At 44.6% G+C, this 23749-nt stretch overlaps 1 protein-coding gene across 1 annotated transcript in view; it reads left to right on the top strand.

The window, feature by feature from the left end:
* Nucleotides 1-23749, top strand: part of Tgfbr3 (transforming growth factor beta receptor 3) — a 186426-nt gene that overhangs the window by 151038 nt on the left and 11639 nt on the right. The window contains exons 11-16 of the mRNA XM_052735668.1: nt 1629-1766; nt 1918-2076; nt 5696-5992; nt 8095-8212; nt 17858-17905; nt 21024-21131. Of these exons, the coding sequence (XP_052591628.1) occupies nt 1629-1766; nt 1918-2076; nt 5696-5992; nt 8095-8212; nt 17858-17905; nt 21024-21131 (868 nt within the window). The remainder of the gene's footprint in view (nt 1-1628; nt 1767-1917; nt 2077-5695; nt 5993-8094; nt 8213-17857; nt 17906-21023; nt 21132-23749) is intronic.

Below are 23749 nucleotides of genomic sequence, written 5' to 3'. Positions count from 1 at the left end.
TAGGTTATATGTGGGCATCTCCAGATGGATGCACAGTCTCTTACTTGTTCAAAAATGAGAGGAGGCTCCTTCCCTCATGAGTTTAAAATCAGAAAAGAATCTTGATGAAAGGATCAAGTCTCTCTACCTCTAAGAAAGATCCCAAATTTAAGAAACTCTATTTTTGAAGTTAACTGGGAAAAAGTTCCACAAGTTTCCCCCAACCCATAATCCATTGCAGCCACTCACCCTTGCTTTCCAGAAAGCATTATTGCCAGTGCACAATCTTTTCAGGTGAAACTTATTCCCTTCAGAGAGGGAGGCTAGATAGTGGACAATAAAAGAGTCTAAAGCATGAACTGTCCTCATACGTGTTTCAAAGTACCGGTTTTGCAGTTTAATTTTAAGATACTTCACACACACACACACACACACACACACACACACACACACACACACACACTCTATTTGGACATTTTAAACTGATTTCCAAATTAGCACTGGGAAGAAATGGTAATCTACTGAGTTTAAAGTTTCAATTGCTTCCAGAGAAAAAGGATATCCTGGTCCTACAAGTCACCTCTTTCTTGTATGCTTTTGTTTTCTTGACTGTTAAGAGCAAGGTATGAATTCTCCAGATGCTTGCCTCAGACGCCTCGTGCTCTCCTGCCCGCCTTCTTATTCCTCCCCTCTGTCCCCTTCTGGGAATGCTATGACAGTTTGTAGGACTCTTCAGACTTTCTACACATTTTTATTTTCCATTGTGTTCACAATTCAAGCATATAAGATGGAAATAAATTAGGATTTTATTTGTGGAGTTGTGGTCACCTTTCCATCCTATTCAGAACTAACCCAGTACAGCGCTTTCAGCCAATGTTAGGACAGACTGTTTGTTGTAAATAGAACATTTTCTTTCCTACATCCATACACACAAGAACAGATAGTGGGAAGGACTGAGCAAGAAAAGGGAAGACCGAAGATGAGAAGGCTGTGGAAGCATTAGGCACCATGCTTCTAACTCAAACCAAACTTTCTACCTTAAAAGGTCCGTATAGAGCCAGTGATAGGGTTCAGTGGGTCAAAGCACCTGCCGCCAAGCCCAATGACGTGAGTTTGCTCCCCGGGACCCACGTATGGTAAAAAAAGAGAACTAACTTGCAGATTGTTCTCTGACTACCACATGACACTGTTACACACACACACGCACACACACACACACACACACACACACACAGTGTGTGTGATTCAAACATTATAAAAGATTAAAAACTGATACAAATTTAAAAGTGCCTAAGGACCCACAAGATATGGGCAAGCCTGTCAGCAGCCCCACCAACTCCACTTCAATGTCTGGTGTCCCCACTGTTTGAAGTAACTTATAATTATGGTTATAAATAAATCTGTAATATTTTTTTTTGTAAGGGAAAAAATCCAAAATTTAGTTCAGATCTTCAGCTTGAGTTGAGCTTTTCTGTATTTTCTTATCACTTTGAGGTTTAACATCCTAAAAAGCTTGGAGAATTTGCTTTAGCTGTTGTTTGTATAAAGTCAGATTTTGTGTTTGCACTGGAATTGTTAGGTGGGTACAGAGGCTCGTGGCATGATGTTCCAACAACGTGGGCGATAGCGGTACATCTCCTCCTTTCTAGATTGTGATACAGGTTCCATCCTCCGGGGATAGCAGTGGCTGGCCAGATGGCTTTGAAGACATGGAGTCAGGTAACAATGGATTTCCAGGAGACGTAGATGAGGAAGCCGCCTCTCTGAGCCGAGCTGGAATTGTGATGGTATGTGTTGATTTCCCTTAGTTTTTTTGTGGATAATATTGTTGTTCATTTGGTTTGTTTGCATTGGGAACTGTCAAAAATAAAATTGCACATAAAAGGCTGAAGCTCATCACGTGACTGATCTAGCCTCATCTGCCTGGCGGTTTTCCAGTTTAACTGCAGCCTGCGGCAGCTGAGGAATCCCAGTGGCTCCCAGGACCAGCTCGATGGAAATATCACCTTCAACATGGAGCTGTATAACACAGACCTCTTCCTGGTGCCCTCCTCGGGGGTCTTCTCTGTGGCAGAGAACAGACATGTTTATGTTGAGGTGAGAATGGAGTGTTATCCTTGGGCGAGCGTCTAGCCTAGTACCCTCCGCAGTCCCTGTAACATTAGCTGAACCACCACCTTGCAGTCTCTTCCTTCATCTAAGAAAGGGCTTGGCTCAGAAAAACTCTTCCAGGCAACTTTCTGACGGGGTGGGGGGGGGGGGCGGAATATCAGGAGTTTACGGGTTATGCTAAACGGAGGCAGTGGGCTTTTGTAAATGCCCAAAAGAAAACAAGGAGCACATGTGAATTCTACTGCTAAACACCCTACTTGTTTTGACGTCAACACTTTAGGGGCCGTTGCTGAGTCACTCAATGTCAAAGTTAGCCATGGACGCTTTCAGATCACCTCACACTTCATTTACTTTCAAGTGAAAAGCTGAGTGCTTTGTGAAAACCGTTTCTGCCGAGTCATTATCTAAATAGCCTCACAAATTTGTCGAAACCATCTCCCATCTAGAACAGCAATCATCATGCATAGCTCAAATCTGGAATGTCTATGAAAATATTAGATAGTGTGGCAATAATGAAATAATAACAGCTAATGTTTATTGCTGTTTTATGATGTACCAAGTACAGTTATGAATATCATCATAATGAACTGACATGTTAGAGGGATCCCGGAAGAATGAACTAATTTTTAAGATCCAGCTTTTGGATGAGAAAATTACGACACAAGCTGTGCAAAGTGACGCAGCTGTAGTGTCCTTCCTCCAGAGGCCGTGCTCTTAACTACCAGGTGCTACCGTCATCCCCCTAAAGTTGCCGTTTGAAAGGGAATAAAACAAGCTTCATAGCAACATCAATATCTAAATGCACAGACTCCGTTCTGGAGAAGAAACTGAGACACCAGGCTGTCTGTCTGTGTGCCCTGAGTGCAGTCTGTGGTGTTCCCATTGGGCATATTGTCCGCTGGTCTCACTGAAAGGCATCATGGGATGAGCTGGCTTTGGCAGGAAGCCGTTGGTTCCTGCTGTACCTCGAAGTGGAGGGTTGAGAAGCTTGAGGGCAGAAGTGGCTTGCTTCCGTAGGTGAAAATGCCCGCAGAGCACCTTTGTCTCTTAAGCAAAGACAAACAATGCACATGGGCAGTAGGTTGGGGCCCCCAGGTAGCCCTCGATGTTTTCTTCAGTCATACTGACGTGGGTCCCTCCCTGTTTGACTCCCTGTTGTGAGTGCTTTGCAGTGCTCTGGGGAAGCCACTGTTCTGTGTGTGCTATTCCTATTCCTGACCACGGATCTCTTCTGCATGGTTGCTCTTCTCCTCTGCCTTTCCTGTGTCCACAGTCCACAAGCATCGTGAGTCAGTGATGCCCAGCTATGCCACAGGTTGGAGAAGACCCTGGTTAGCTGCAGCTTGCTCTTCTCCAAGCATGCGCCTAGATCTGCTCGTTTATGGCTTTGCCGATTTGTGCTAGCCAGTGGCTAATCTGCCTTGTGTGTGCTACTTTCTCTTTTTCTCCTTGCCCTCGAGTACTGGCTTACTTGAATTAGGTTGTTGGTAAATTCCCTCTCCCTCCCCTTTTCATTTTCACTCTTGTTTCCCCTTTTATATCTTTTCACATATTATATTTTTATAGTTAAGTTTGATTTAAAGAGTAGGTCAAATCTTTTTTGCTATTTTAAATATCAAGTGTGCTAAGAAGGATTTGGGTTTGGGGAGTTGTTATAAACTATTTTAAACCTGAAAGAATCTGTAGATGTTTTGCTGAAGAGGACAGCAGCTGACCAGCCTTGTCTTTCATTCCCTGCTTGGACTCCACCTCTGGTAGGAAAATTTTTTTACTTAAGTAAAATAAAACTTCATAAATCATTGGCTTAATCTGAAAAGCCGTTTCTTGGTTTCTTCTCCAGCTGCCCTCCTTAGCCTTTTCTGGAACCTTCCACTTCCCCTAGACCACAGTTCCTTCCATTAATCCAAGATTGTCATTCCTGGGTGATTGTTGGTGATACGATGGCAGTTCTTCTTTTTGGTTCACGTAGCTTAGTGAGCTAGCATCTGGAGTCACACTCCTAACAAGGGGAGTTCTTACTGGCTGGAAACCGAGTTGTCTGCATGAACCCTTTACTTCACTGTTTCTCCCACTGTGTCTTTACGTTAATTATTGCCATCATCCTGTAGGTGAGAAGAAAGGAGTTCTTGGTGTGCACATAAGCGGCAGAGCATGTGATTTCCTTGGTCTAGTCTCATTCCCAAACCTATAATCTTCCTACCATTCACTTCCAGTCTATTCTGCAGCAAGACTTGCTAAGATTTTTCTCCTCCAAAGCACCCATGAGACAGTCTGGACAGACACTCTGCCATTGCATACCTTTGAAAGTAAGAAAAAAGTCAACACATTTGCACACTGAAGACAGAGTTCACGTTAAATGACACATTTTATTTGTAACATATGTATATATATATATATATATAATTTGCTATCTCTCTAAAATAGAATATCTTGTTTGTCAGAAATAACTCAAGAATAGTGAAAGTAAATATTTATGGGATATTAATCAAGGTGGCAATGTCATATTTAGCCTCACCCTTTGTTCATGTTCAATGTCCCATAGTTAACTTTTGGGCGTGCTATGGATTGAGGGTTCCTGCAGCATCAGGGATTTCCCCTGGGCGGGCTCCAAATCAAAGTTTGTTTATTATCTCTCTGTCTTTTTAAGCATTTGGGGGCTCTTGGTCTATGGGTAAGGACTAAATTTATTTCTAAAGTGTTTAAGTTTATTGTTTATACTTAGTTTAGTCAAGGAAGGAGGCACCAAAGTCAGAAGAGCAGCTCACACAACCATTATATGTCACCAAACAGTGGAGGCCAGTCTTGTTGCAGGGCCTTTAACAGAGTGCAGGAGAGCTAGGGTTTGAACGCTGTTTACATTTGCCTAAGCACTCCTTCCCGTGTCTAAACAAAGGAACCTTAATAAGATTTGGACACGGCACACAAATGTTTTGTAAGAGGGAAGTATAAGTGAGTTGGGAATGTTTCTAGGTTAGTTTTCCCTTTAACGCCCCCACCCCATCCCCGGGATTATGGCAAGGCTGGTTTGGTGCCAGGTTGGTGGTGGCCACCAGATCTCTGTCCCTGGTCCAAGGCACCACAGGCCTGCTTACTGACAAGGCAGGACGCATCTGTGACTTTCTGCTCTCTTAGTATTGGTTCTGCTTTCCCGAGTAGTCCTCTCTGCCTCGGTCATGTGGACTCTCCTATGTCCTGAGCTATTGAGCAGCCTTTAAAAAAAACCTTGTCTTGGTAATAATCTGCTATTGTGACATTAGGGGCTTTACCTGTATTTTACTTATTTTGGAAAATCCATTTAAGTGCATAATTTGCTTTTATTTTTCTCTCTGAGGACTTATAAAGCGTCAGAGAGACTTATCCCATTTTGTCTTTGTAACTTGTAGATAGCATTTGAATTAAACGATTTGCTGTCATTCCTGTCAAGTTTAAATGGAAAATACCTTCATCGATCAGTGTGTGTTACTGTTACAGCTAGAAGATTCTAACTGTGTTGTGAAAACAGAGCCGTGTCACACCCGAAGAACTATGTCGGGATATTGTCTGGGTGACGAAAGTAAACTAAGATGCCAGCCAGTTCTGACTTGATCTTTCTGTTCCTTTGCAGGTATCTGTCACCAAGGCTGACCAAGAGCTGGGATTCGCCATCCAAACTTGCTTTGTCTCTCCATACTCGAATGCAGACAAGATGTCTGATTATACCATCATCGAGAACATCTGTCCAAAAGATGAGTCTGTGACGTTCTACAGCTCCAAGAGAGTGCACTTCCCGATCCCACACACCGAGGTAGACAAGAAGCGTTTCAGCTTTGTCTTCAAGTCCGTGTTCAACGCCTCCCTGCTCTTCCTCCAGTGTGAGCTGACGCTGTGCACCAGGAAGAAGGGCCCTCAGAAGCTGCCCAAGGTGAGTGGCCTGTCGTCTGTTTGGGCTGTGATTTGGGCATATTTAGGTCAAGAGACGCCCTAATAGGAAAGTGTGATCCAAGTTACTTTAGGCTGAAGTTTTAGTTTTGAGTTTTTAAAGCCTTCCAATTGAAGTAACAGTCTGAACAGGGAACGACGTGTTGGAGGGTTCTGGAGAATAAATCCCGACAGTGTGGTAGTTTGTTTTTCCGTGTGTGCTTAGCTGTACCTTTGAGTGATAAATCAGGAATGGTTTCCACTGAGGGAGAGGCCTGGCCCTGGCTCTGTTGGTCAGATAGCATGCCGTGCCAGAAGAACGAAGAATCGAAAGGGCAAGATCAGTGTGAGGATTAGTTTTTCCAGGTCCCACTGAGACTGGGATTGCGATTGTTTTTTTGACCTTCTCTGTGTGAGTTATAAGATGGCCTTCTCTTGGGAGGATTTCTCAGGGAAATTAACAAATATTTTACTTTTGCCTGGTTTCTTATCAGCTCATCATATTTGCCTTGTGCCATTGCCCAAATTAAACTGCTGCGTTCTGTTACCATAACAGAAATCAGAGCCCTCCGACCTTGCTGGGGCAGCCACTGCTGGGGCTCTGTTGGGTCAGTTGTGACACCTCGTTAGGTCTGCCTTGTGTGGGACAGGCATCGCCTGCTGTCGCTTCGTTTCTGTGACCTGATGTAATGACGTATAATTTCCTGTGTGTGTTTGTTCTGTAGCCATTACACACAGTCTAAACTGGATTCTAATTCTCTTGTCTTCACGGATCCATTGGTGTCTCAGAAGCCCAGGATTAAGCTGTAGCATTTATATGTATGGAATTTTCTTATATAGAGACTGGAGGAAAAGTAGGAGGGGGGAAATCTATAGTGTTCTGTCTACAAACAAATGCATACTAAATTACCAATCCCCAGGGAACATACACAGGCTGGGGCCCTATTCACTTGTTGCCTCTAGAGCTGCTGCTACCTTAGTCCTTGTCTAGAAATGAAAGTAACAACGCACTTTCCTCCTGGGTAGAAGAGCGAAGGGGGCGGCAGGTGTGTGAGGAGGCATGCTGAGGAGGAGCTGTGAAGGCAGCCTTCTCCTCCTGAAAGGCAGCGTTTCCCTAGTCCTAGTAACTCCTGGGTAGTTATGTGACCTTCTGGGGAAAGGTGCCATGATCACCGAGTCCAGCCCTGCCTTCTGCTGTGAGTTAAGTGTCTGGCCCAGGTCAGCCCCTGAGACAGAGTTAGCACCCACGCTCTTGTTTAACCAGAGGGCTAACCAGGCAGCAAAAGGAAAATACAGTAGTGGAGCAAGCTACACATTTTTTCAATAACGACACACACGCGCCTTCCCCTCTATAGGAAAGGAAAGCTCTTTCAGGGTGCTGGCGGGTGGAGTGTCTTCTTACCATGTGTATCTGACTTGTGTGTGGCCCAGAGAAGCATATGCTTTTTCAGGTGTGATGCTCCCACCCCCAACATGTCCCTGATAAGTTTCAAGACTTTAAATAGCTAGAAACTGCTGGAACTCATACTTCCACACCTGGGTGATGCATTGGAGCATGTGTGAGGTACCAGACTAAATATCTGTACCAGGAGATTAAAAAAAAAAGTCCAAAACAAAACAAACAGAAAACAAGTGATTATGGGAAACCTGATTTTGTAGAATATAAAAAACATGACAATGTGTTTACTATTTTAGATAACAAATATAAATTCTATCATCTTTATAACACAATACATGCGGTTTTCCACAATCACAGGTTATAGATGTTATCACAGACCATTTTATATGAAGCCATTATTATACAGAGCCAAGAGCATCACACCTGTAGCTCTCCCATTTGTCAGGCTGATTCTGAAACTTCTAACTCTTCTCTTGGATATTTGTAAGCTGTCCATTGATTTTTGCATCTTCCAGTACAGCTGAAGACGTACTGGACCTGCCTTGCTGGCTCCCTGTGTATGTAGGGTTCTTTGGAAAGCACACAGATGCACAGTTTTCCCCGTGGTCAGCAGCTGTGAGCTATCTGCTAAGGGACCAGCAGACAGCTGTGTGCAGGGCTGGTGACTTTGCTGTGAGCCCTGACTGCCTTGCTCTGCCTCTCCGCAGTGTGTGACTCCTGACGAGGCCTGCACCTCTCTAGATGCCGCCATGATCTGGGCCATGATGCAGCATAAGAAGACGTTCACCAAGCCCCTGGCTGTGATCCACCAAGCCGATTATAGAGGTGAGAATGGGGGCCTAGGGCCTGCTCTTGTAACGATCCCCAAAACCCACATGAGAGGGAGGAAGATGACCCCTGCAAGGGTCCTCTGGCCTTCTTTTGCGTGTGTGATGGGTATGAACACACACATGCACACAGACACACTGACTCATGAGTTTCCTCTGACCTTCACTTACATGGTATGACACATGTGCCTCCACACACAGAGATACACACAGTCACATATTTCTTCCAACCTTAACTTGTATGATGTAACACATGTGCACACGTGCACAAGCAAGTAAGTTTTTTAAAAGTTCAGTTCTGTACATTGAAGTCTAGTTTTATTCAAAAAATGAATCAGGGCTAGTGAGCTCGCTCAGCAGGTTCAAGTATTTGCCCTGAAGCCTGGCGACCTGAGTTTGATCCCAGAACTCACGTGGTAGAAGGAGAAAACTGACTTCCCCAAGTTGTCCTCTGACCTCCATCCACATGTGTTCCATGGTACACACATGCACTCGCATGTACACCCATTTATAATGAACACATAAATGTAATTTTAAAAAAATAAGTTAAAGGCCAGTCAATTTAGAAAATAATTCTTTGCCCCCAAGAGATTTCTGATTCTGTCACTGTGGCTATTTGTAATTCATTTACAAGTTACTTCTTTAAAGAGTAGATCAAGGGGCTAGAGAAATAGCTCAGTGGAGGAGAGCCAGGCAGCGTGGGGAGACACTTGGATAGCAGACAAAAGACTTAGAGCGTCACCAAGGCCGGCTCCTCCATGTTGCTCTCCACTGTGTTTTCAGCTGCGCTTTTGTGAGTCTGTGGCACGCTGGGACTTGCACACTATGCAGAGTACAGGTTTCCATGCTCACTCACGGTTCTGCTGGCTGCAAGCGACCATAACGCTTCATCAAGACCACAGATACCTTTGGGAGGGGTTATCGTCTGTGGACATCATCCGTTTAGGAATACTGGCAGAAAGAAAGTGGAGATTTATGAATGAGTTTTCAGAACTTTGTGGCTCCTCCTCCTGCCCAGGGCTCCCACTGCTTCATGTTATAAGAACACCCACCAAGCTGTGCTGAATAGGAGGAAAGGGGGGACGGACGTGTCCTGAAATGTGTGGTGTCAGCACCAGGGAGGACAGGCAGGGCCAGACACCCAGCGGGGAACCCCAAGGACGGCAGGGAGAACACCACAGCGCCAGGGGCATGAGCGAGCCAGGATGTATCAGGCAACCGTCAACAGCTGAGGGGTGGGATCACATGTCCCATGGGTGATCTGAGTAGTTACAACCCTCCCTGTCTAGAAACATCCTGTCACTCTCCAGAAGCCTTGCTGTCAAAGGGTGTCAAGCTGAGAAGAGGCTGGCAGAGTGAGGGGGTGAGAGGGGATGTCGAGCCTCCAGGGTAAGGTAATCCACCATTGGAATCATGGACCCTGTCCCACCATCCTGAAGGACAGAGAGAAGCCAACAAAAGCCAGTGAGCAGCTTGGACCCAGCTGCTGGGCATTAGAGGGGAGCCATGCTGGCTGGTGCTGACACTAGATCTGGGTTTAGGGTGCCCCTGGGATGGTGCTTTGGGACTAGGATTTGGCAGGACTAAGCAATGGGTGGTTCTGGAGCAGTCATGAGCTACCAGAGAAGAGGCCAGTGGGTGCTGCCAGTTCCTCAGTAAGGTGTGGTCTTTGTAAGAAGAGCTGTACCATTCCAGGTGTCTCACCCCTTCAGAAAGGCAGGAGAGCATGGGGTAGGCACTGGCTCATAACCCTGAAGTTTTGGGTACTGCTCTTGCACCCTCCATACCCAAATGGCTGTGGCCAGCACTCACGACCTCTGTGTTTCGTGTTCTGCATCTAGAAAGGGAAGGCTGGAACAGGGATTACCCAGCCCCCTCCAGCCACAACCCTCAGCTGAGCTGCTGGGAGGAGCAGATTTCCGGTTCATTTCCTAACCCTCCCAGATTCAGAGTTTACATATCAGATGTTGATTGTTTTTTGTCTTGAACGTGGCTCACTTTGCTTTCACGGTTCCTTCTCAGTCATTTGAAAGGTACAATAGGGACTCTCCCTTAACTTGGGCTGCCCAAATACTGCTACCCTTGTTGTTGAGTTCGGGGGAGAGGAATATGAATAAATTAATTGTGTTGCAAAGAATTCATAGTTGGGCAACAGCTGACTGTCTTTTGTGCTATAAAAGTAGTTAACAATAGCAGCAGCCACCTCACTCCCCATCCCTTACCCTTACCCTATTTTGAGAAGGCTCATTCAGCTGGTAATGGAGCGCGGCAGCTGGCTGTGCCCATGCCAGACAGTACTTAGGCATTAATATTACAACACTATAACTTCCAGCAATTCTTTCATTCTTTTTTTTTTTTTAACTGCAGTGGTATTTTTCTAAGTAATTTCTCTAGTAAATTAGGTAATTACTTTTATTTAAACTCAGGAGTCATTATACTGAATGTTCAGTGTTTTCTTTACATAAAAGTTCAAGAGGAAAGTGTTGTTTTTTTAACCAGCTATCAAAGCAATTTCATGAGATTCGCTAATTGAGGTGAGATTTTAGTAGAGAAGCAAGTGGGTGAAGAGTTTATTGCTCGGGTTTGTGGAACCAACCGGGGAGGTTGAGCTGCGGCACCAGCTTCCAGGGGCCACATGCAAATTCACCTTCCTTGGCAGGAATAGGTGGGTTTTCTGCTTGATAATGACTCCCCTCGCCTTCTGTGCTTATTTTCTTTGGCTCTGAAATCATTTCTGTTCCGTGTAGATCACTGAAATCTGTTTCTCTCAGCCGCACAGGGCACTGGAATATCTTTGGGAAAAGGCAGGTGATCATTGGCCCAATAGCAGTGGCTTGTTTAAATACTAGTAACTGACGTTCTTTCTGGGAGTGGGAGAGGAGGGATGCCCTGACCCAGCAGCTTCACTGTCCAGGTCTGCTCCTCGTGATGTCCTTGACACAGAGCCAACCACCTCTGGCCATTCGGTCCACCTTTCTTTTCGGCAGTTGGGTTTTCTGGGACCACAGATGTAGGTAGAGAGTAGCAGCCACCACTGCCAGTAACCAGGAGATCTTTCAGGCAGTGTTGCTTCCCTCATGGGCGGGGAACGTGGCCATCAAAGCTACATGAGTAATTCTAGGTTCTTCCCACGGGCCACCATTTTCAGTGGAACCTTCATGAGTGTGTCATGGCGTCCTTTGGAATCAGTGTTGGCGGATCATCGTGCTACTGAAACCTTCAACAGTAGGTGAAGATGCTCGGCTGTGAGGCACTGGAGACGGGGATGAGGATGCAACATCCATGATGCATTTGTTTTGTGCAGGGCCCTCCCTGAGCTAAATGCTCAGGATGTTATCATTTAGTTCTCACAGCAGCCTGTAGAGATGGGCTTTAACAGACCTGGCCACACACTGTATGTAGCAGACCAGGGTTCAAATCCATCCCTTTGAATTGACATCTTTTACAAACGCTCATATGTAGCCTAATACCAGTTTTTAATAACTGCCAAGACTGTAGGGAGCTGTCTCCTCACCTCCACTCCCTCCCAGCCCTCCCCCTCCTCATCCATGGCCCACTGTCATCAAGACAGTGACCAAGTCATCTAAAGAATATGAGCTGAAAGTCAGATGAAGAAATTAAGGGAAAGAAAGAAAACACATCTCTTGACAGGGTTAAAATGTTAGGGTGTGTTTAAAAGTGCCAACTCAGACGTTCTGTGACTTTATGACTTAAACACATACAAAAGCAGAAAACACAAGCAGCTGATGCGTGTTATGGTTTATGGCAAAACAATTAAAATAGTTGAGGTGGTGCCATCCTGCCATCGTTTCTGAAATCCTTCAGCGTATTGGCAGGTTTCCCAACTCGCCATGATTTATACTTGGCTTTTAATTCTTAGCAAGTTAAACTTTTGAAATTCTGGATTTTTCTCCACACTTAAAAATAAAAGCCCCTGTATATCGTGAACACTCAGTAAATGTGGATTTCTCCCTTTTCCTCTTGGTCAAACTAGGGTTCTTTTAGCACAGAGGAAGGGGTATTGGGAAACAGTTTCAAATGTCAGTTAGAAATTAATCTCAAAGAGGCGTGACTTTTTGGAACACATTTGGATTTTCCAGAACCAAAAATACTCTTTAAAAAAAAAAAAAGTTTGTCCTCAGGTTAAGGAAGAGATGAGGGGAAAGAACAGGGAAGAGTAGAATTGCCGACTAACGGGATGAGGTGCTCGGTCCCTGAGGGAGCAGGGTGTAGAACTCTGATTAGTCCAGCTGCTTCACTTTGAAAACCTGTTTGGAAGATTTTAAATGTGTGTAAAAATAGAATGAGCCCTCCAGGACCACACCACCCAGTTTTAGCGACTACATATTCATGGTGAATCTTGTTTGACCACTTCCTGTGGCTCATTTGTGTGGAAGGAAACCCAGCAGTTCCATCCACCAATAATCCAGGAGATACTTCTGACATTTAAGAAGTGTCAAAAGATCTTGAGGAGAAGTCTGGACCTGGTGGCCCAAGCCTTTAATCACAGCACTTGGGAGGCAGAAGCAGGCAGCCCTCTGTGAGTTCAAGGCCAGACAGGGCTATATAGTGAGACCAGTTCAGAAGGGGAAATAAAAAGATGGTGAGAAGTTTCCCAGTGCTTAGATGGTTTAGGAACACCACTCTGAGAGCAGTGTAAGTGTTGGGCTGCTGGGAAAGAACCCGGCAATAGAACATGAAATGATACTTTGGATTGTTTATTCTAAAAACATGTTTACTGAGTCCCTAATCCCAGGCCTTTTAGACCTTTATGACACAATGTTTCCCACTCAGAATAGCGTCCACCTAGGACTGGATAGCTCTGATGTGGGTGCTCTAGAATATTTAGCATCATCCTTCATTTCTCCCCAGTAGATGCCGGGGGTCCACCCCCAACCTTGTTGTGACAACCCAGTATAATTCTAGAAGTCTCCTTATTACCAAAGAGCTCCCCCCCTCTCGGTGAGAAGCATTGCCTAGCAGCAGAGTGCAGATAAGTTAACAGACCAGTGCAAGGCATGCCATAAATACAGAAAAGAGCACAGAGAAAGGGTCAGAATCAGCGAAGTAAGAATAAGGAAACAAAAAACAAAAAACAAACAAACAAAAAAAACAAGCCGGGCGGTGGTGGCGCACACCTTTAATCCCAGCACTCGGGAGGCAGAGCCAGGCGGATCTCTGTGAGTTCGAGGCCAGCCTGGGCTACCAAGTGAGTCCCAGGAAAGGTGCAAAGCTACACAGAGAAACCCTGTCTCGAAAAACAAAAAAAAACAAAAACAAAAAAAAAAAAACCACAAAAAAAAAAACACACACACACACAAATGCTCTTGAAAAGCTGCACAGAGTCGTCCCCACCCCTATCCCCACCCCCATCCCCACCCCCACCCCCCACCCCCCACCCCAGTGTGTGCCCTTTGATACTTTGTTTCTTTGTGGGCCTTCTCAGGCCTGCGGTGTTTACAAGAACTGAATTAAAATGGGATGCCGAAAGCTGTGGTCGGTTACTCATGCATAACCTACCCCAGACATGCCGGTTCGTGAAAGCTATGCCTGACAATCTGAAGAGGGAGATTTTGGTTCTAGAGGTAAACCAAAATTTGTTCAGAGTGTATGAAAAGATTTGATCCAGAATGTTGATTATAGTGTATTCTTTCTGAAAAAAAAAAATTCTACTGTTTAAATTCTCTTCACAGCAATATCTAGGATCCCTTCCTAACAGTCTTTTTCCTAAGTAAATACGGCTGCTCTTTTCCTTTTAGCAGGCTGATTCAATTGTAGGGCTCTGGAAGAGACGAAGCTATTTTTGTTATACTTGGGGGTCATGGGGAGTTGGGGAACAAGAAATGAGAATAAATCCTGGCTCCCCAGCTTTGCGGTGTGGGTTTGTCTCTGCGCGGATGGTCACGAAGAGACTTGACATAAGGAAATGGGGCTTGGATGTTTCTGTTGAGCTCTCTGGGAGGGCCCTATTTGAGGTGAGAGGAGAGCATTAGATCACAACCTAAGTCCATTAAGAATTTTTAAACAATGCCATCCATCACCAAGGCCTTGCCGTAAAACCTAAATTCTTACATGTGAGGTCTCCCTCTGGGAGAATCATTCTTTTTAAACCACTTGGGATTCTGAGTGACAAAGTGTAACCGCAGGCGGAAGGCTGGATGGAGCTCTTCCCAGAAGTGTGTACACTTGGTGTGTGATGCACATGATGAGACCTTCAAATGCCTTTGCACTTGGTTCAGTGAATCAGACTGTTACTTCTTGAGAAGTGGGTGGATTTTGTGGTTAGAGACTCCCACTTCATAGAGTTCTTAGGGGTGTGAGGTAAGAGACGTAGACTTTGTGTCTACCTTAATGTATTACACAAATCGACAAATGCTAGTGTTATTACTGCTGCCGATAAGCTGAGACCCGGGAAAGTGCATTTTAGGCACGCTCTCTACCAACTATGCTGCATCCCCAGCCAGAAAATGCATCTTTAAAAACTGTGTTTTATTATTTTATATGTGTGGCATTTTGCCATCATGTTTATCTGTGCACCACTTGCCTGTCTGGTGTCCTCAGGGACCAGAAGAAAGCATGTAATCCCTAAAAGCCAGAGTTGCAGATAATTGTGAGCCACCATGTAGGTGCTGGAAATCAAATCCAGAAGTGCTGGAAGAACAGCCAGGGTTCCTAACCCCTGAGCCATCCCTCTAGCTCTTAGAAAACGTCTTTTATAGTTTAATGAGTGTGAGTTCTGCATACTAAGTTGTATCTTTTTTTTTCTAAGACTGTGTTCCAGCTTCATTTCTGTTGCTGTAATAAAATATCCAAACAAAAACAGTCACATAGAAGAGGAGGGGTTCACTTAGCTTTAATCCTAACTTAGTCTATTCCTGGGAAGAACTCAGCGCAGGAACTTCCAGCATCGGTCAAGAGCAGAAGTGTGTGCGTACCTGCCGTTTGCTTGCTGATGCTTAGATCCATTTCTCCAGTCCTGTGCAAATGTAGGACCCTTGTCTTGGGAATAGTGCCTCCCACACTGGCTGGGTCTTCCCACATCCATTATAATAGCCCCCTACAGACATGTTTACAGACCACCCAACAGGCAGTCCCTCAGTGAGACTCTCTTCCCAGGCAGTAACAGTCAGAGCAAACCTTCCCAGGCAGTAACAGTCAGAGCAAACCGTCACAGACAGGTTCTCTTTATGTGGGTCAAACTGGCCTGATGCCACTGTGTGCCCAAGCCAGCCTTGAGCTCATGGCCATCCTACTCCCACCTCCCGGGTGTTGGGATTATAGGGTTATATACTGTGCCTGGCTTCTGAATTAATTTTTAAAAATACCTTAATTTTCTTAGTAATTGTATTGATGTATATAACTTAAATGTATCCTCATCAAAGGGCTCATGATGCTCAGATTCAGGGATCCGTACAGTTGCTGATTACTTCTTCAGAACTGGACTTGGTCCAGTTGAGATGATTAACCCCAAGAGCTTAGAATCCCATCTCCTTTCACACTGTCAACCTTATTATTTATTTTTATAAATAATATTTTTATAAATGCAAGACCAACTTGCATTATTTTGGTCTAAATTTCACAAGTTCTTTTTCTGTTTTGCTATAAATTCAGAGACCAAGTGGGTCCTTCTTTTTGAATGACGATGAAGCTGAAACTGAGAGGCACCGAGCACATACCACTTTTAAAATTCAAGAGAAAGGCGGCGTCTAAACCAGGGGTTCTTCATGCTTTTTCTATAAAAAGCTGGATAGATAGTGTATTTGGTTTGGGGACTATCCAGCCGCTGTCTCAAGTGTCCGGTTCTACTGCTGCGGCAGGAAAATGGCTGTAGATCGTATGTACTGTGCACAACCACGGATCACTGCTTATGGGACAAACTTGAATTTTATATAATTTTCACCTCATGCAATGTTCTCCTTTTGCTGTCTTAAATAAATCATTTCAAATTACAATTTTCCATCTCAGGCCACAGTGTCCTCACCCTAGTTGAAACTCCTCTCACTGTGGAGAGCAGGAAGTACTGTGCACAAGCAGTTACTAAATCAGAGTTTCCCTAGCTAAGGACAGGGACACCCCCACCCCACCCCCTGGAGCCCATGAATCAGGAGTCAGAAATTGTGGTTCAGCCCTTTCCCTATGCTTCCCAGATGTGATCTTGGGCTGGTCACAGGATATCAGAATCTCAGGCCACTCATTTGTAAAATAGTAATCGCAAATTCTTTTCCTGACTGCCTCAAAGGACTGGGTTTAGCATCCTTTAAAACCTTGGCCTTGTGGCATTATAAGACCATGAAGCATTACAGAAGCATTGACGCACATAAGTATTTTGGTTGTCTTATTTCTTGTTTCCTCCATTTTCCAAAAGGGTGTCAGCATTTAAATTACCCTTCACCAAGTATTTCTGGAAGCCTGATTCTATGCCACTCTGAGGCTTCCCCTAAAGGCAAGACAAGAAAAATGTTGGGACCCTCCACACCCCCTGCCACTCTAGCATGTTAGAATGTGACATGTGTAACAGAGAAGGTGTGGGATGAGCAATTGTGGGAGAAGTCAGCCCTGAGGGAGAGAACCCGGGCCAGCAAAACAGAAATTAGCTTATAAAGTGTGATGTCACAGGGACAGAAAGGAGCCAGTGGGGACAGTAAATAAGGAGGAGCCACCAGCACCCGTGAAGGACCTGGGGAGGGGAGTGAGGGGGGAAACTATACCTCATGCTAAATAGACTGGGTTTGTTTTTCTCTGTACACGAAGGGTAGTCACTGGGGGACTCTGGAGAACTCACTTTGGGGGATTGTGCAGGAGAGAACATTTGGAGCATGATGCCGAGAGGGAGAACCTGGCAAGTAGATGAGTGGAGGAGAACTAAATGCCATGCTTAAGGAGATAGGAAACAATGTTACGAAGCCGTAGATTTTCCCCCCAAGACAGGGTCTCACTGTGTAGCTCTGGCTGTCCTGAAACCCTGGTCACTATGTAGACCAGACCAGACTTGGCCTCAAACCCACAGAGATCCACCTGCCTCTGCCTTCTAAGTGCTAGGATTAAAGACTTGTGCCACTGTGCCGACTGAAAGCTATAGAATCTTAAAAGTATTTAAAAGGGGGAACAATGTTGTGAATATACTGGAGAAGCATGGTGTTTGTATAAGTAACTATAAAGATGAATACATGCACACTGTCAGATACAAAGTCCTTACACTGAGGAGCTTGCCTTCAGCTTTCCTTCAAATTGGAGAGCCTCTGTAATTGGCCACTAGCAAGATACAATGCCTAAAGTTTCTGAGATGTGCTTTTGATGTGTTAAGAGGAACGTTGGCAATGGTTTCACACACTATTTATTAGTTTGGGGCTGGAGAGATGGCTCAGCAGTTAGGAGTACTAGCTGCTCTTCCAGAGGACCAGAGTTCAGTTCTCAGCTCCCAAGGCAGGTGGCTCACAACTACTCCAGCTCCAGGAGATCCAACACCCTCTTCTGACCTCTAGTAGCACACACACACAGACACAGACACATAGACACACACACACACACACACACACACACACACACGTACACACACACGTTATTTATTAAAAGATAGAAAAATGGCCTGATGAGAGTCTGATGATCCCTTGTGTAAATGGAATGCATTGTGCTTTTGTTTCAGAAAATGTTCCAAACACTAAGGAGTCCAATCCAGTTCCTCCTCCTCCACGTAAGTCTTTGTGCAACTATTTCTAAACAATGCCTCTGGGCTTTTCTAAGAATGTGTTGGTTGTGGAAGACTTGCCAAACTGAACTGATAAGGAGAGCTCTGGGCTCCTTCCCTCTGCCCTTCCTTCATTCTCTTTTCTTTTTCTGTGGTCTCTGCCTTTGCCGTATTAAAATCCTAATTTGTTGGCACACTGACACGTGTAGCCTGAGTGTGACAGCTACAACCTCACATTATCAAGTTAATTATTTTCATGCTTTTTCCTGTTGTGCTGTGAGAGTGTTTGCTTCAAGTTCCCAAGGATGATTCCCTGCTCAGAGAAGTGCTGCACAGGAAACAGCACCATGAACTCAAGATGGGGAGAGCCAGGAGAGCAAGCAAGAGAGAATTCAATTCAGTACCACTGGTACAGAGCAATGAGTTGGGAGTCTCGTAGGCACTGTCATTTTGTATATATTTAAGTGAGTTTCCATGGTTATCATTGGCACTGAAGCAGGGTTCCCCCTTGGCTTCTAGCCGCCCACCCAAAGTTCTTTTAGATGCTGTGTGAGGATAATGTATTGTTTTCATCCCTGGGACTCCCAGGGCTGGCTTCCAGTGCTGACCCCAAGACATACACAGCATTCTTTTCTTTTCCTTCTTCTTCTTCTTCTTCTTCTTCTTCTTCTTCTTCTTCTTCTTCTTCTTCTTCTTCTTCTTCTTCTTCTTCTTCCTCTCTCTCTCTCTCTCTCTCTCTCTCTCTCTCTCTCTCTCTCTTTCTCTCTCTCTCTGTTGTTGTTGGTTGGTTTTCATTTGTTTTGTTTTGTTTTTTTCAAGACAGGGTTTCTCTATGTAGCCTTGGCTGTCCTGGAACTCACTCTATATTCATCAGGCTGGCCACGAACTCAGAGATCCACCTGCCTCCACCTCTGAGTGCTGGATACAAGTCATTCTTTATAGTACTTTTATAGAAAGCCCCTCTAATGTCCTAAGTGGTTTATTTCCAGAAGATTATGAAACAGGAGTACCACAAACTCAGAAACAGACATTCTGTTTTAGTGTATAGACATTCTTTCATACCCATTGGGTTGATTTTCATAAAAGACATTTCTCTACCTTTGGAATTTCAGAATGTTTTTTACTAAAAAATTTATCATCAATCTATCTTTGCATTTGTAGGCATAAGAAGGATCACTGCCTTTTGCATCTGTCCCGTGGACTAGATTAAGCGCAGGGGATGGTCTGTCATTCTAACTTCTACCAGGCTCTTCCTGGTTTCTAGTTCCTTCCCGGGACTGCTCATCTGTTGTAATAACTCATCTTGTGTTACCTCTTACCTGTGGTGGGTGGAGTCACCCTCATTTTCCCAGAATGTAAGTGAACACACCAGTAGGCGTATATCTGGAGGAGCTAGGGGCTTTACTTCCTTCCATCAGGAGATGCTTAACAGAGTCCTTTGAGGGGTCACATTTGCATATAACTGAATCTTTTGTGTCGTGTGAGTTCCAAAGCAAAGGGATTCCATTTCTAGAATGACCAGTTAGTGTTGCTTCCGAACATGTACAGAGATCTTTATTTTACCAGACACTTCCTTACAAACTGTCGTAACTCAAAGATGGTTCTTCTTCAGTGGAAGGAAATATCAGATTTCTGTGAATTGAAATCAGTTACAAATATAAAAAACCTCTGCCAAGCAGAGGAACAATTAGTTCTTTCATATGTTTTGCCGACTGTAAAACTTCGTGGAAAGATGGGGGTTGGAGAGGTGTCTAACAGCAGGTTGTTTAAAACGAGGCAGTTCTTCGGGGCTAAGATGAAGGCTCACCGTGAAGCCAGTACAGTGTTCTGATGCACAAGAATAATTCATTCTGTTCTCTTTCTTTTTTCTCACTCCCTTTCATCTTTCATATTCTGTAAGTGTTCACAAAAACACTGCAGAGGATGCTAAGGCTATGATGTCTATAGTGAGTGAGCCTCGTTGTTTGGAAATACTCAATGAGCGAGAAGCAATGAGTCTGGTTTTGATGATGGAAGTTCACCCCCACTCCCCCTTAATTGGCCAGGAATTCACTATGTAGGCCAGGCTGGCCTTGAACTCATGTTGATCTGTCTACTCCTGTCTCTCAGTGCTGGGATTAAGGGCATGCCCCACCACGTCCGTTACTTTACCTTCTTAAGCACCTGTGAATTTGCAAGTTACCTAGGTTCTCAGACCAGGACAATGAGACCACAGATTTAAAGTATCACAAAATTTATAAGTCTTATTTTTAAAAATGACTTTTTGGAGAACTGGAGAGATTTTTCAATAATTAAGAGCACTTGTTTGTAGCTAGAGTCTTCCTGCCTGGCCCACAGTCAGGACAAATCTCTCTCACCCAACAGTCCCACAGCCGCTCAGACCCGACCAAGTCACCACAGAGACTTATATTGCTTACAAACTGTATGGCCGTGGCAGGCTTCTTGCTAACTGTTCTTATATCTTAAATTAATCCATTTCTATAAATCTATACCTTGCCACATGACTTGTGGCTTACCAGCATCTTCACATGCTGCTTGTCATGGCGGCGGCTGACAGTGTCTCTCCCTCAGCCTTCTACTTCCCAGAATTCTCCTCCTTCTTGTCCCGCCTATACTTCCTCTTGCCTTGCTACTGGCCAATCAATGTTTTATTTACTAACCAATCAGAGCAACACATTTGCCATACAGAACATCCCACAGCACTTGTTGCTCTTGCAGAGGACCCAGGTTCAATTCCCAGCACCTACATAGTGACTCATAGCCATCTGTAACCCCCATTCTAGGATAGGAGACCCCACAGGCACACCTGTGGTGCATATGCATGCACTCAAGCAAAAGAGTCATACAAATAAAGTAAAATGAAACTGAATTTTTTTATTAAAAAAGGGTTTCCTCAGAATAAATCGCTAACAGAATATTTAAAAGCCCAAACGATCCATCTTTTCCTTTGTCAGAAAATTTGCAATTAACAAAATGTAGAGTTCAGTGTAACCTTTATTACAGTGTCTGAATTTACAGCTAGTCGGCACCCAGGCTTTATGACCATGCTCATAAAGTAAGAATAAAATTGAAGTGTGTAAAACTGACTTACATAAAGTATATGTTTCTGTTTCCCTCTTTTTAGAGATTTTCATTGGTCTGGACACGCTAACCGTGATGGGCATTGCGTTTGCGGCGTTTGTGATCGGAGCACTCTTGACGGGGGCCTTGTGGTACATCTATTCCCACACAGGTTAGTGTGACTGCTTACTCTCAGCTGGCGCATATCTGGGCACCAGCCACGTAACAGACATTCAGCAATTTTGTTGGATGGATGAAATAACAAGTTAAAAATATAACTTGGCCTAAGTGATGCTTAGAAAAGAGATGTTTATCCTATATTAGTTCATTTACAGTGTTGGTGATGTTCAGCTTCTAATAAAGCTATGTTGTCATAGAATTTAAAGGAAGTTTGTGTAGGACTAACTAGAAAACATCCCTCCAAAGAAAAGGACTTTGGAATAAACCGAGAATTACCCAGGATGTGAGAAGCCAGTTGCTTATTCCGCAGATGCCAGGCCATTGAACACCCACCCACGTCCCCGTCAGTGACTCTAAACCACCATCCCCTGGTCTCTAACTCATACCATCTTTGATAAACAAGTTTCTCCTAAGTTTACAAAGTTTAGAATTTCAAAATAAATTTTTATGACTAGAAAAACGTAAAAAGTGAAACAAAAAAACTAAAGCTATGCTCTTCTATCCCCACCTTCAGCCAGCCCCAAGGTTGAACCTGTTCAGAAGCCAATACAGAACACAGGCCTGGCAAGGGGTTCCCTCCCTCAGTGGAAGGAGCCCCTCCGCTCTCTCCTAGTGCTCTTCCTTAGCTTTCCTGCAGGTCAGGAAGGGGCGGCATAGATGTGAGGCCTTTTGAAGCCATGTTTGTTCTGGGATACCTGTAGTGTGTGCTGGGAACTGGGTAAACCATGCTAAATTGATGGTTTTGCAGCAAACTTGAACCTCACTCATTCTCCAGGGACCCACTGAGTCCTACAGTCCTTTCCTCAGCTTGAGTCATTCATCTAGCCTCACCAGAAGGATGACTAATTTGAAGGGAAGAGACGTACTGCAGGGAGCCTCAGGCATCATCATACCTTTAAATTTTCTTCTCTTATGTGCATGTGTGTGTAAATGTCCTTATGAGTGTGTGTGTGTGTGTGTGTGTGTGTGTGTGTGTGTGTGTGTGTGTGTGTGTGTGAGAGAGAGAGTGAGAGAGAGAGAGAGAGCGAGAGAGAGCGAGAGAGAGAGAGAGAGAGAGAGAGAGAGAGAGAGAGAGAGAGAGAGAGAGAGAGAGAGAGAGAGCTGACTTTGGGTGCTTGCCCAACATTCACTTTACATATTGAGGCATGGTCTTTTGGTGAATTCAGAGTTGCCAATAGTGCTGCTGGTCTAGCTAACCACCTTGCCCCAGTCAGTGATCCTGTCTTTGCCTCCCAAGTGCTAAGATTACCTGGATTCTGCGTGTGTTCTGGGGTTCTAAACCCCAGTCCTCACCCTGGGCAGCAGGTGCTTCTCCCCTGAGCCATGTCCCCCACCCCTGTGTTTTCTGATAGTTGCTAGACAAGCAACTATCAAGCTGGTGAGAAGATATGTGACAGAGCCCTTCCGTTGTTAAAAGGTCTGGCTCTGTCCACCAGCATTTTCACTTCAACCCCATCCCCCTTGACGAAGGTGTTCTGGATTATGGCACAAAGGAAAACAAGCCCTCCACAGTCAGCCTCGTGGCAAAAGCTGAGTGTTTAATGATGGAGCTTTGAGTCCTCATTGTTTGTTGTTCCCAACCAACAGCCTTTGAGTGAAATGTGTTTCATGTCAGAGAAGACGAAGCCCTAAGTGGGATGGTTCTGAGCGTTATATAAATGCCTGTGAATCATTTGAAGAGTTTCCTCCATGTGAAAGTTCAGGAGGAAAAAAAAAAAAAAAAAAAACCAAAGGGACAGCTTTTAGCAGAGTAGAGTTTTGGAGTAAATAATATTATCACAGCAATACTGACATGTTTAGATCTCAAACTAATAGTTCTTTGCAACTTTTTCCAACCTCCTGCACAGGGGAGGTTCCAGGGCACTTGGCACCCTGTGTTGTCTACTGGGAATGAACTTGGAAGTACTCCAAGAAGACTGTAGCCCTGAGGATTTTATGTGGGACTGGTCACCACAGATGTTTTCCATGTGTCTGCTCATCCACTGACTGGCTTCAGTCTTAGAGCTGATCTTGAAACCCACATGGTCCATCTCGGGCTAGGGAGCCAAGAGTGTAATATAGGGCTAGGAAATGGTACTCACTGTGGAAGCACACCCCACTGAGATCCCTCTGGCAATTCCAGATCTGTCCACAACCAAGCATCAAGCCAATAGAGAGCAAAGCTTGATTGTATTGTGTCCTGCTCCTCAAGGAACTTGGAGGTGGTTGTTCCTGACTCCCTTTCATCCAAACAAAAGCCTCTGAGGGGAGCTTAAAGTATTGTTAATACAAAATTAAAGTTTGCACATAGATTAAAGGCAAACACAAAGCCCTTCCAGAAAATAGTTTATGTTTATGCCAACTCAAAAACTAAAAGGCCTACAGACATTGTCCTTTGGGCTTAAACTCTGTTGACATTGCTTACAATACCACTCCAAAATTTCTTTTCAGTTGAAGTTGTGGCCCCCAGTTCATTTGATGCACAGCTCATAATTAATCTCAGTGCTCTACAAACACAAGGAGGGCTGGGTTCAGAACCCAGCACATTTCTGACGTGGGTCAGCAAGTGTAGGTGAACAGGGATGGTCAGAATGCTGTGGCCAGCAAGCCGCGATGGGCGTCCAAACACTG

The sequence above is a fragment of the Peromyscus californicus genome, unplaced genomic scaffold (genome assembly GCF_007827085.1).
Source record: "Peromyscus californicus insignis strain IS unplaced genomic scaffold, ASM782708v3 Scaffold_13__1_contigs__length_99412109, whole genome shotgun sequence".
NCBI lineage: Eukaryota > Metazoa > Chordata > Mammalia > Rodentia > Cricetidae > Peromyscus > Peromyscus californicus.
Note: the sequence above shows the minus strand (reverse complement) of the source record. Positions and strands in the feature narration are given on the sequence as shown.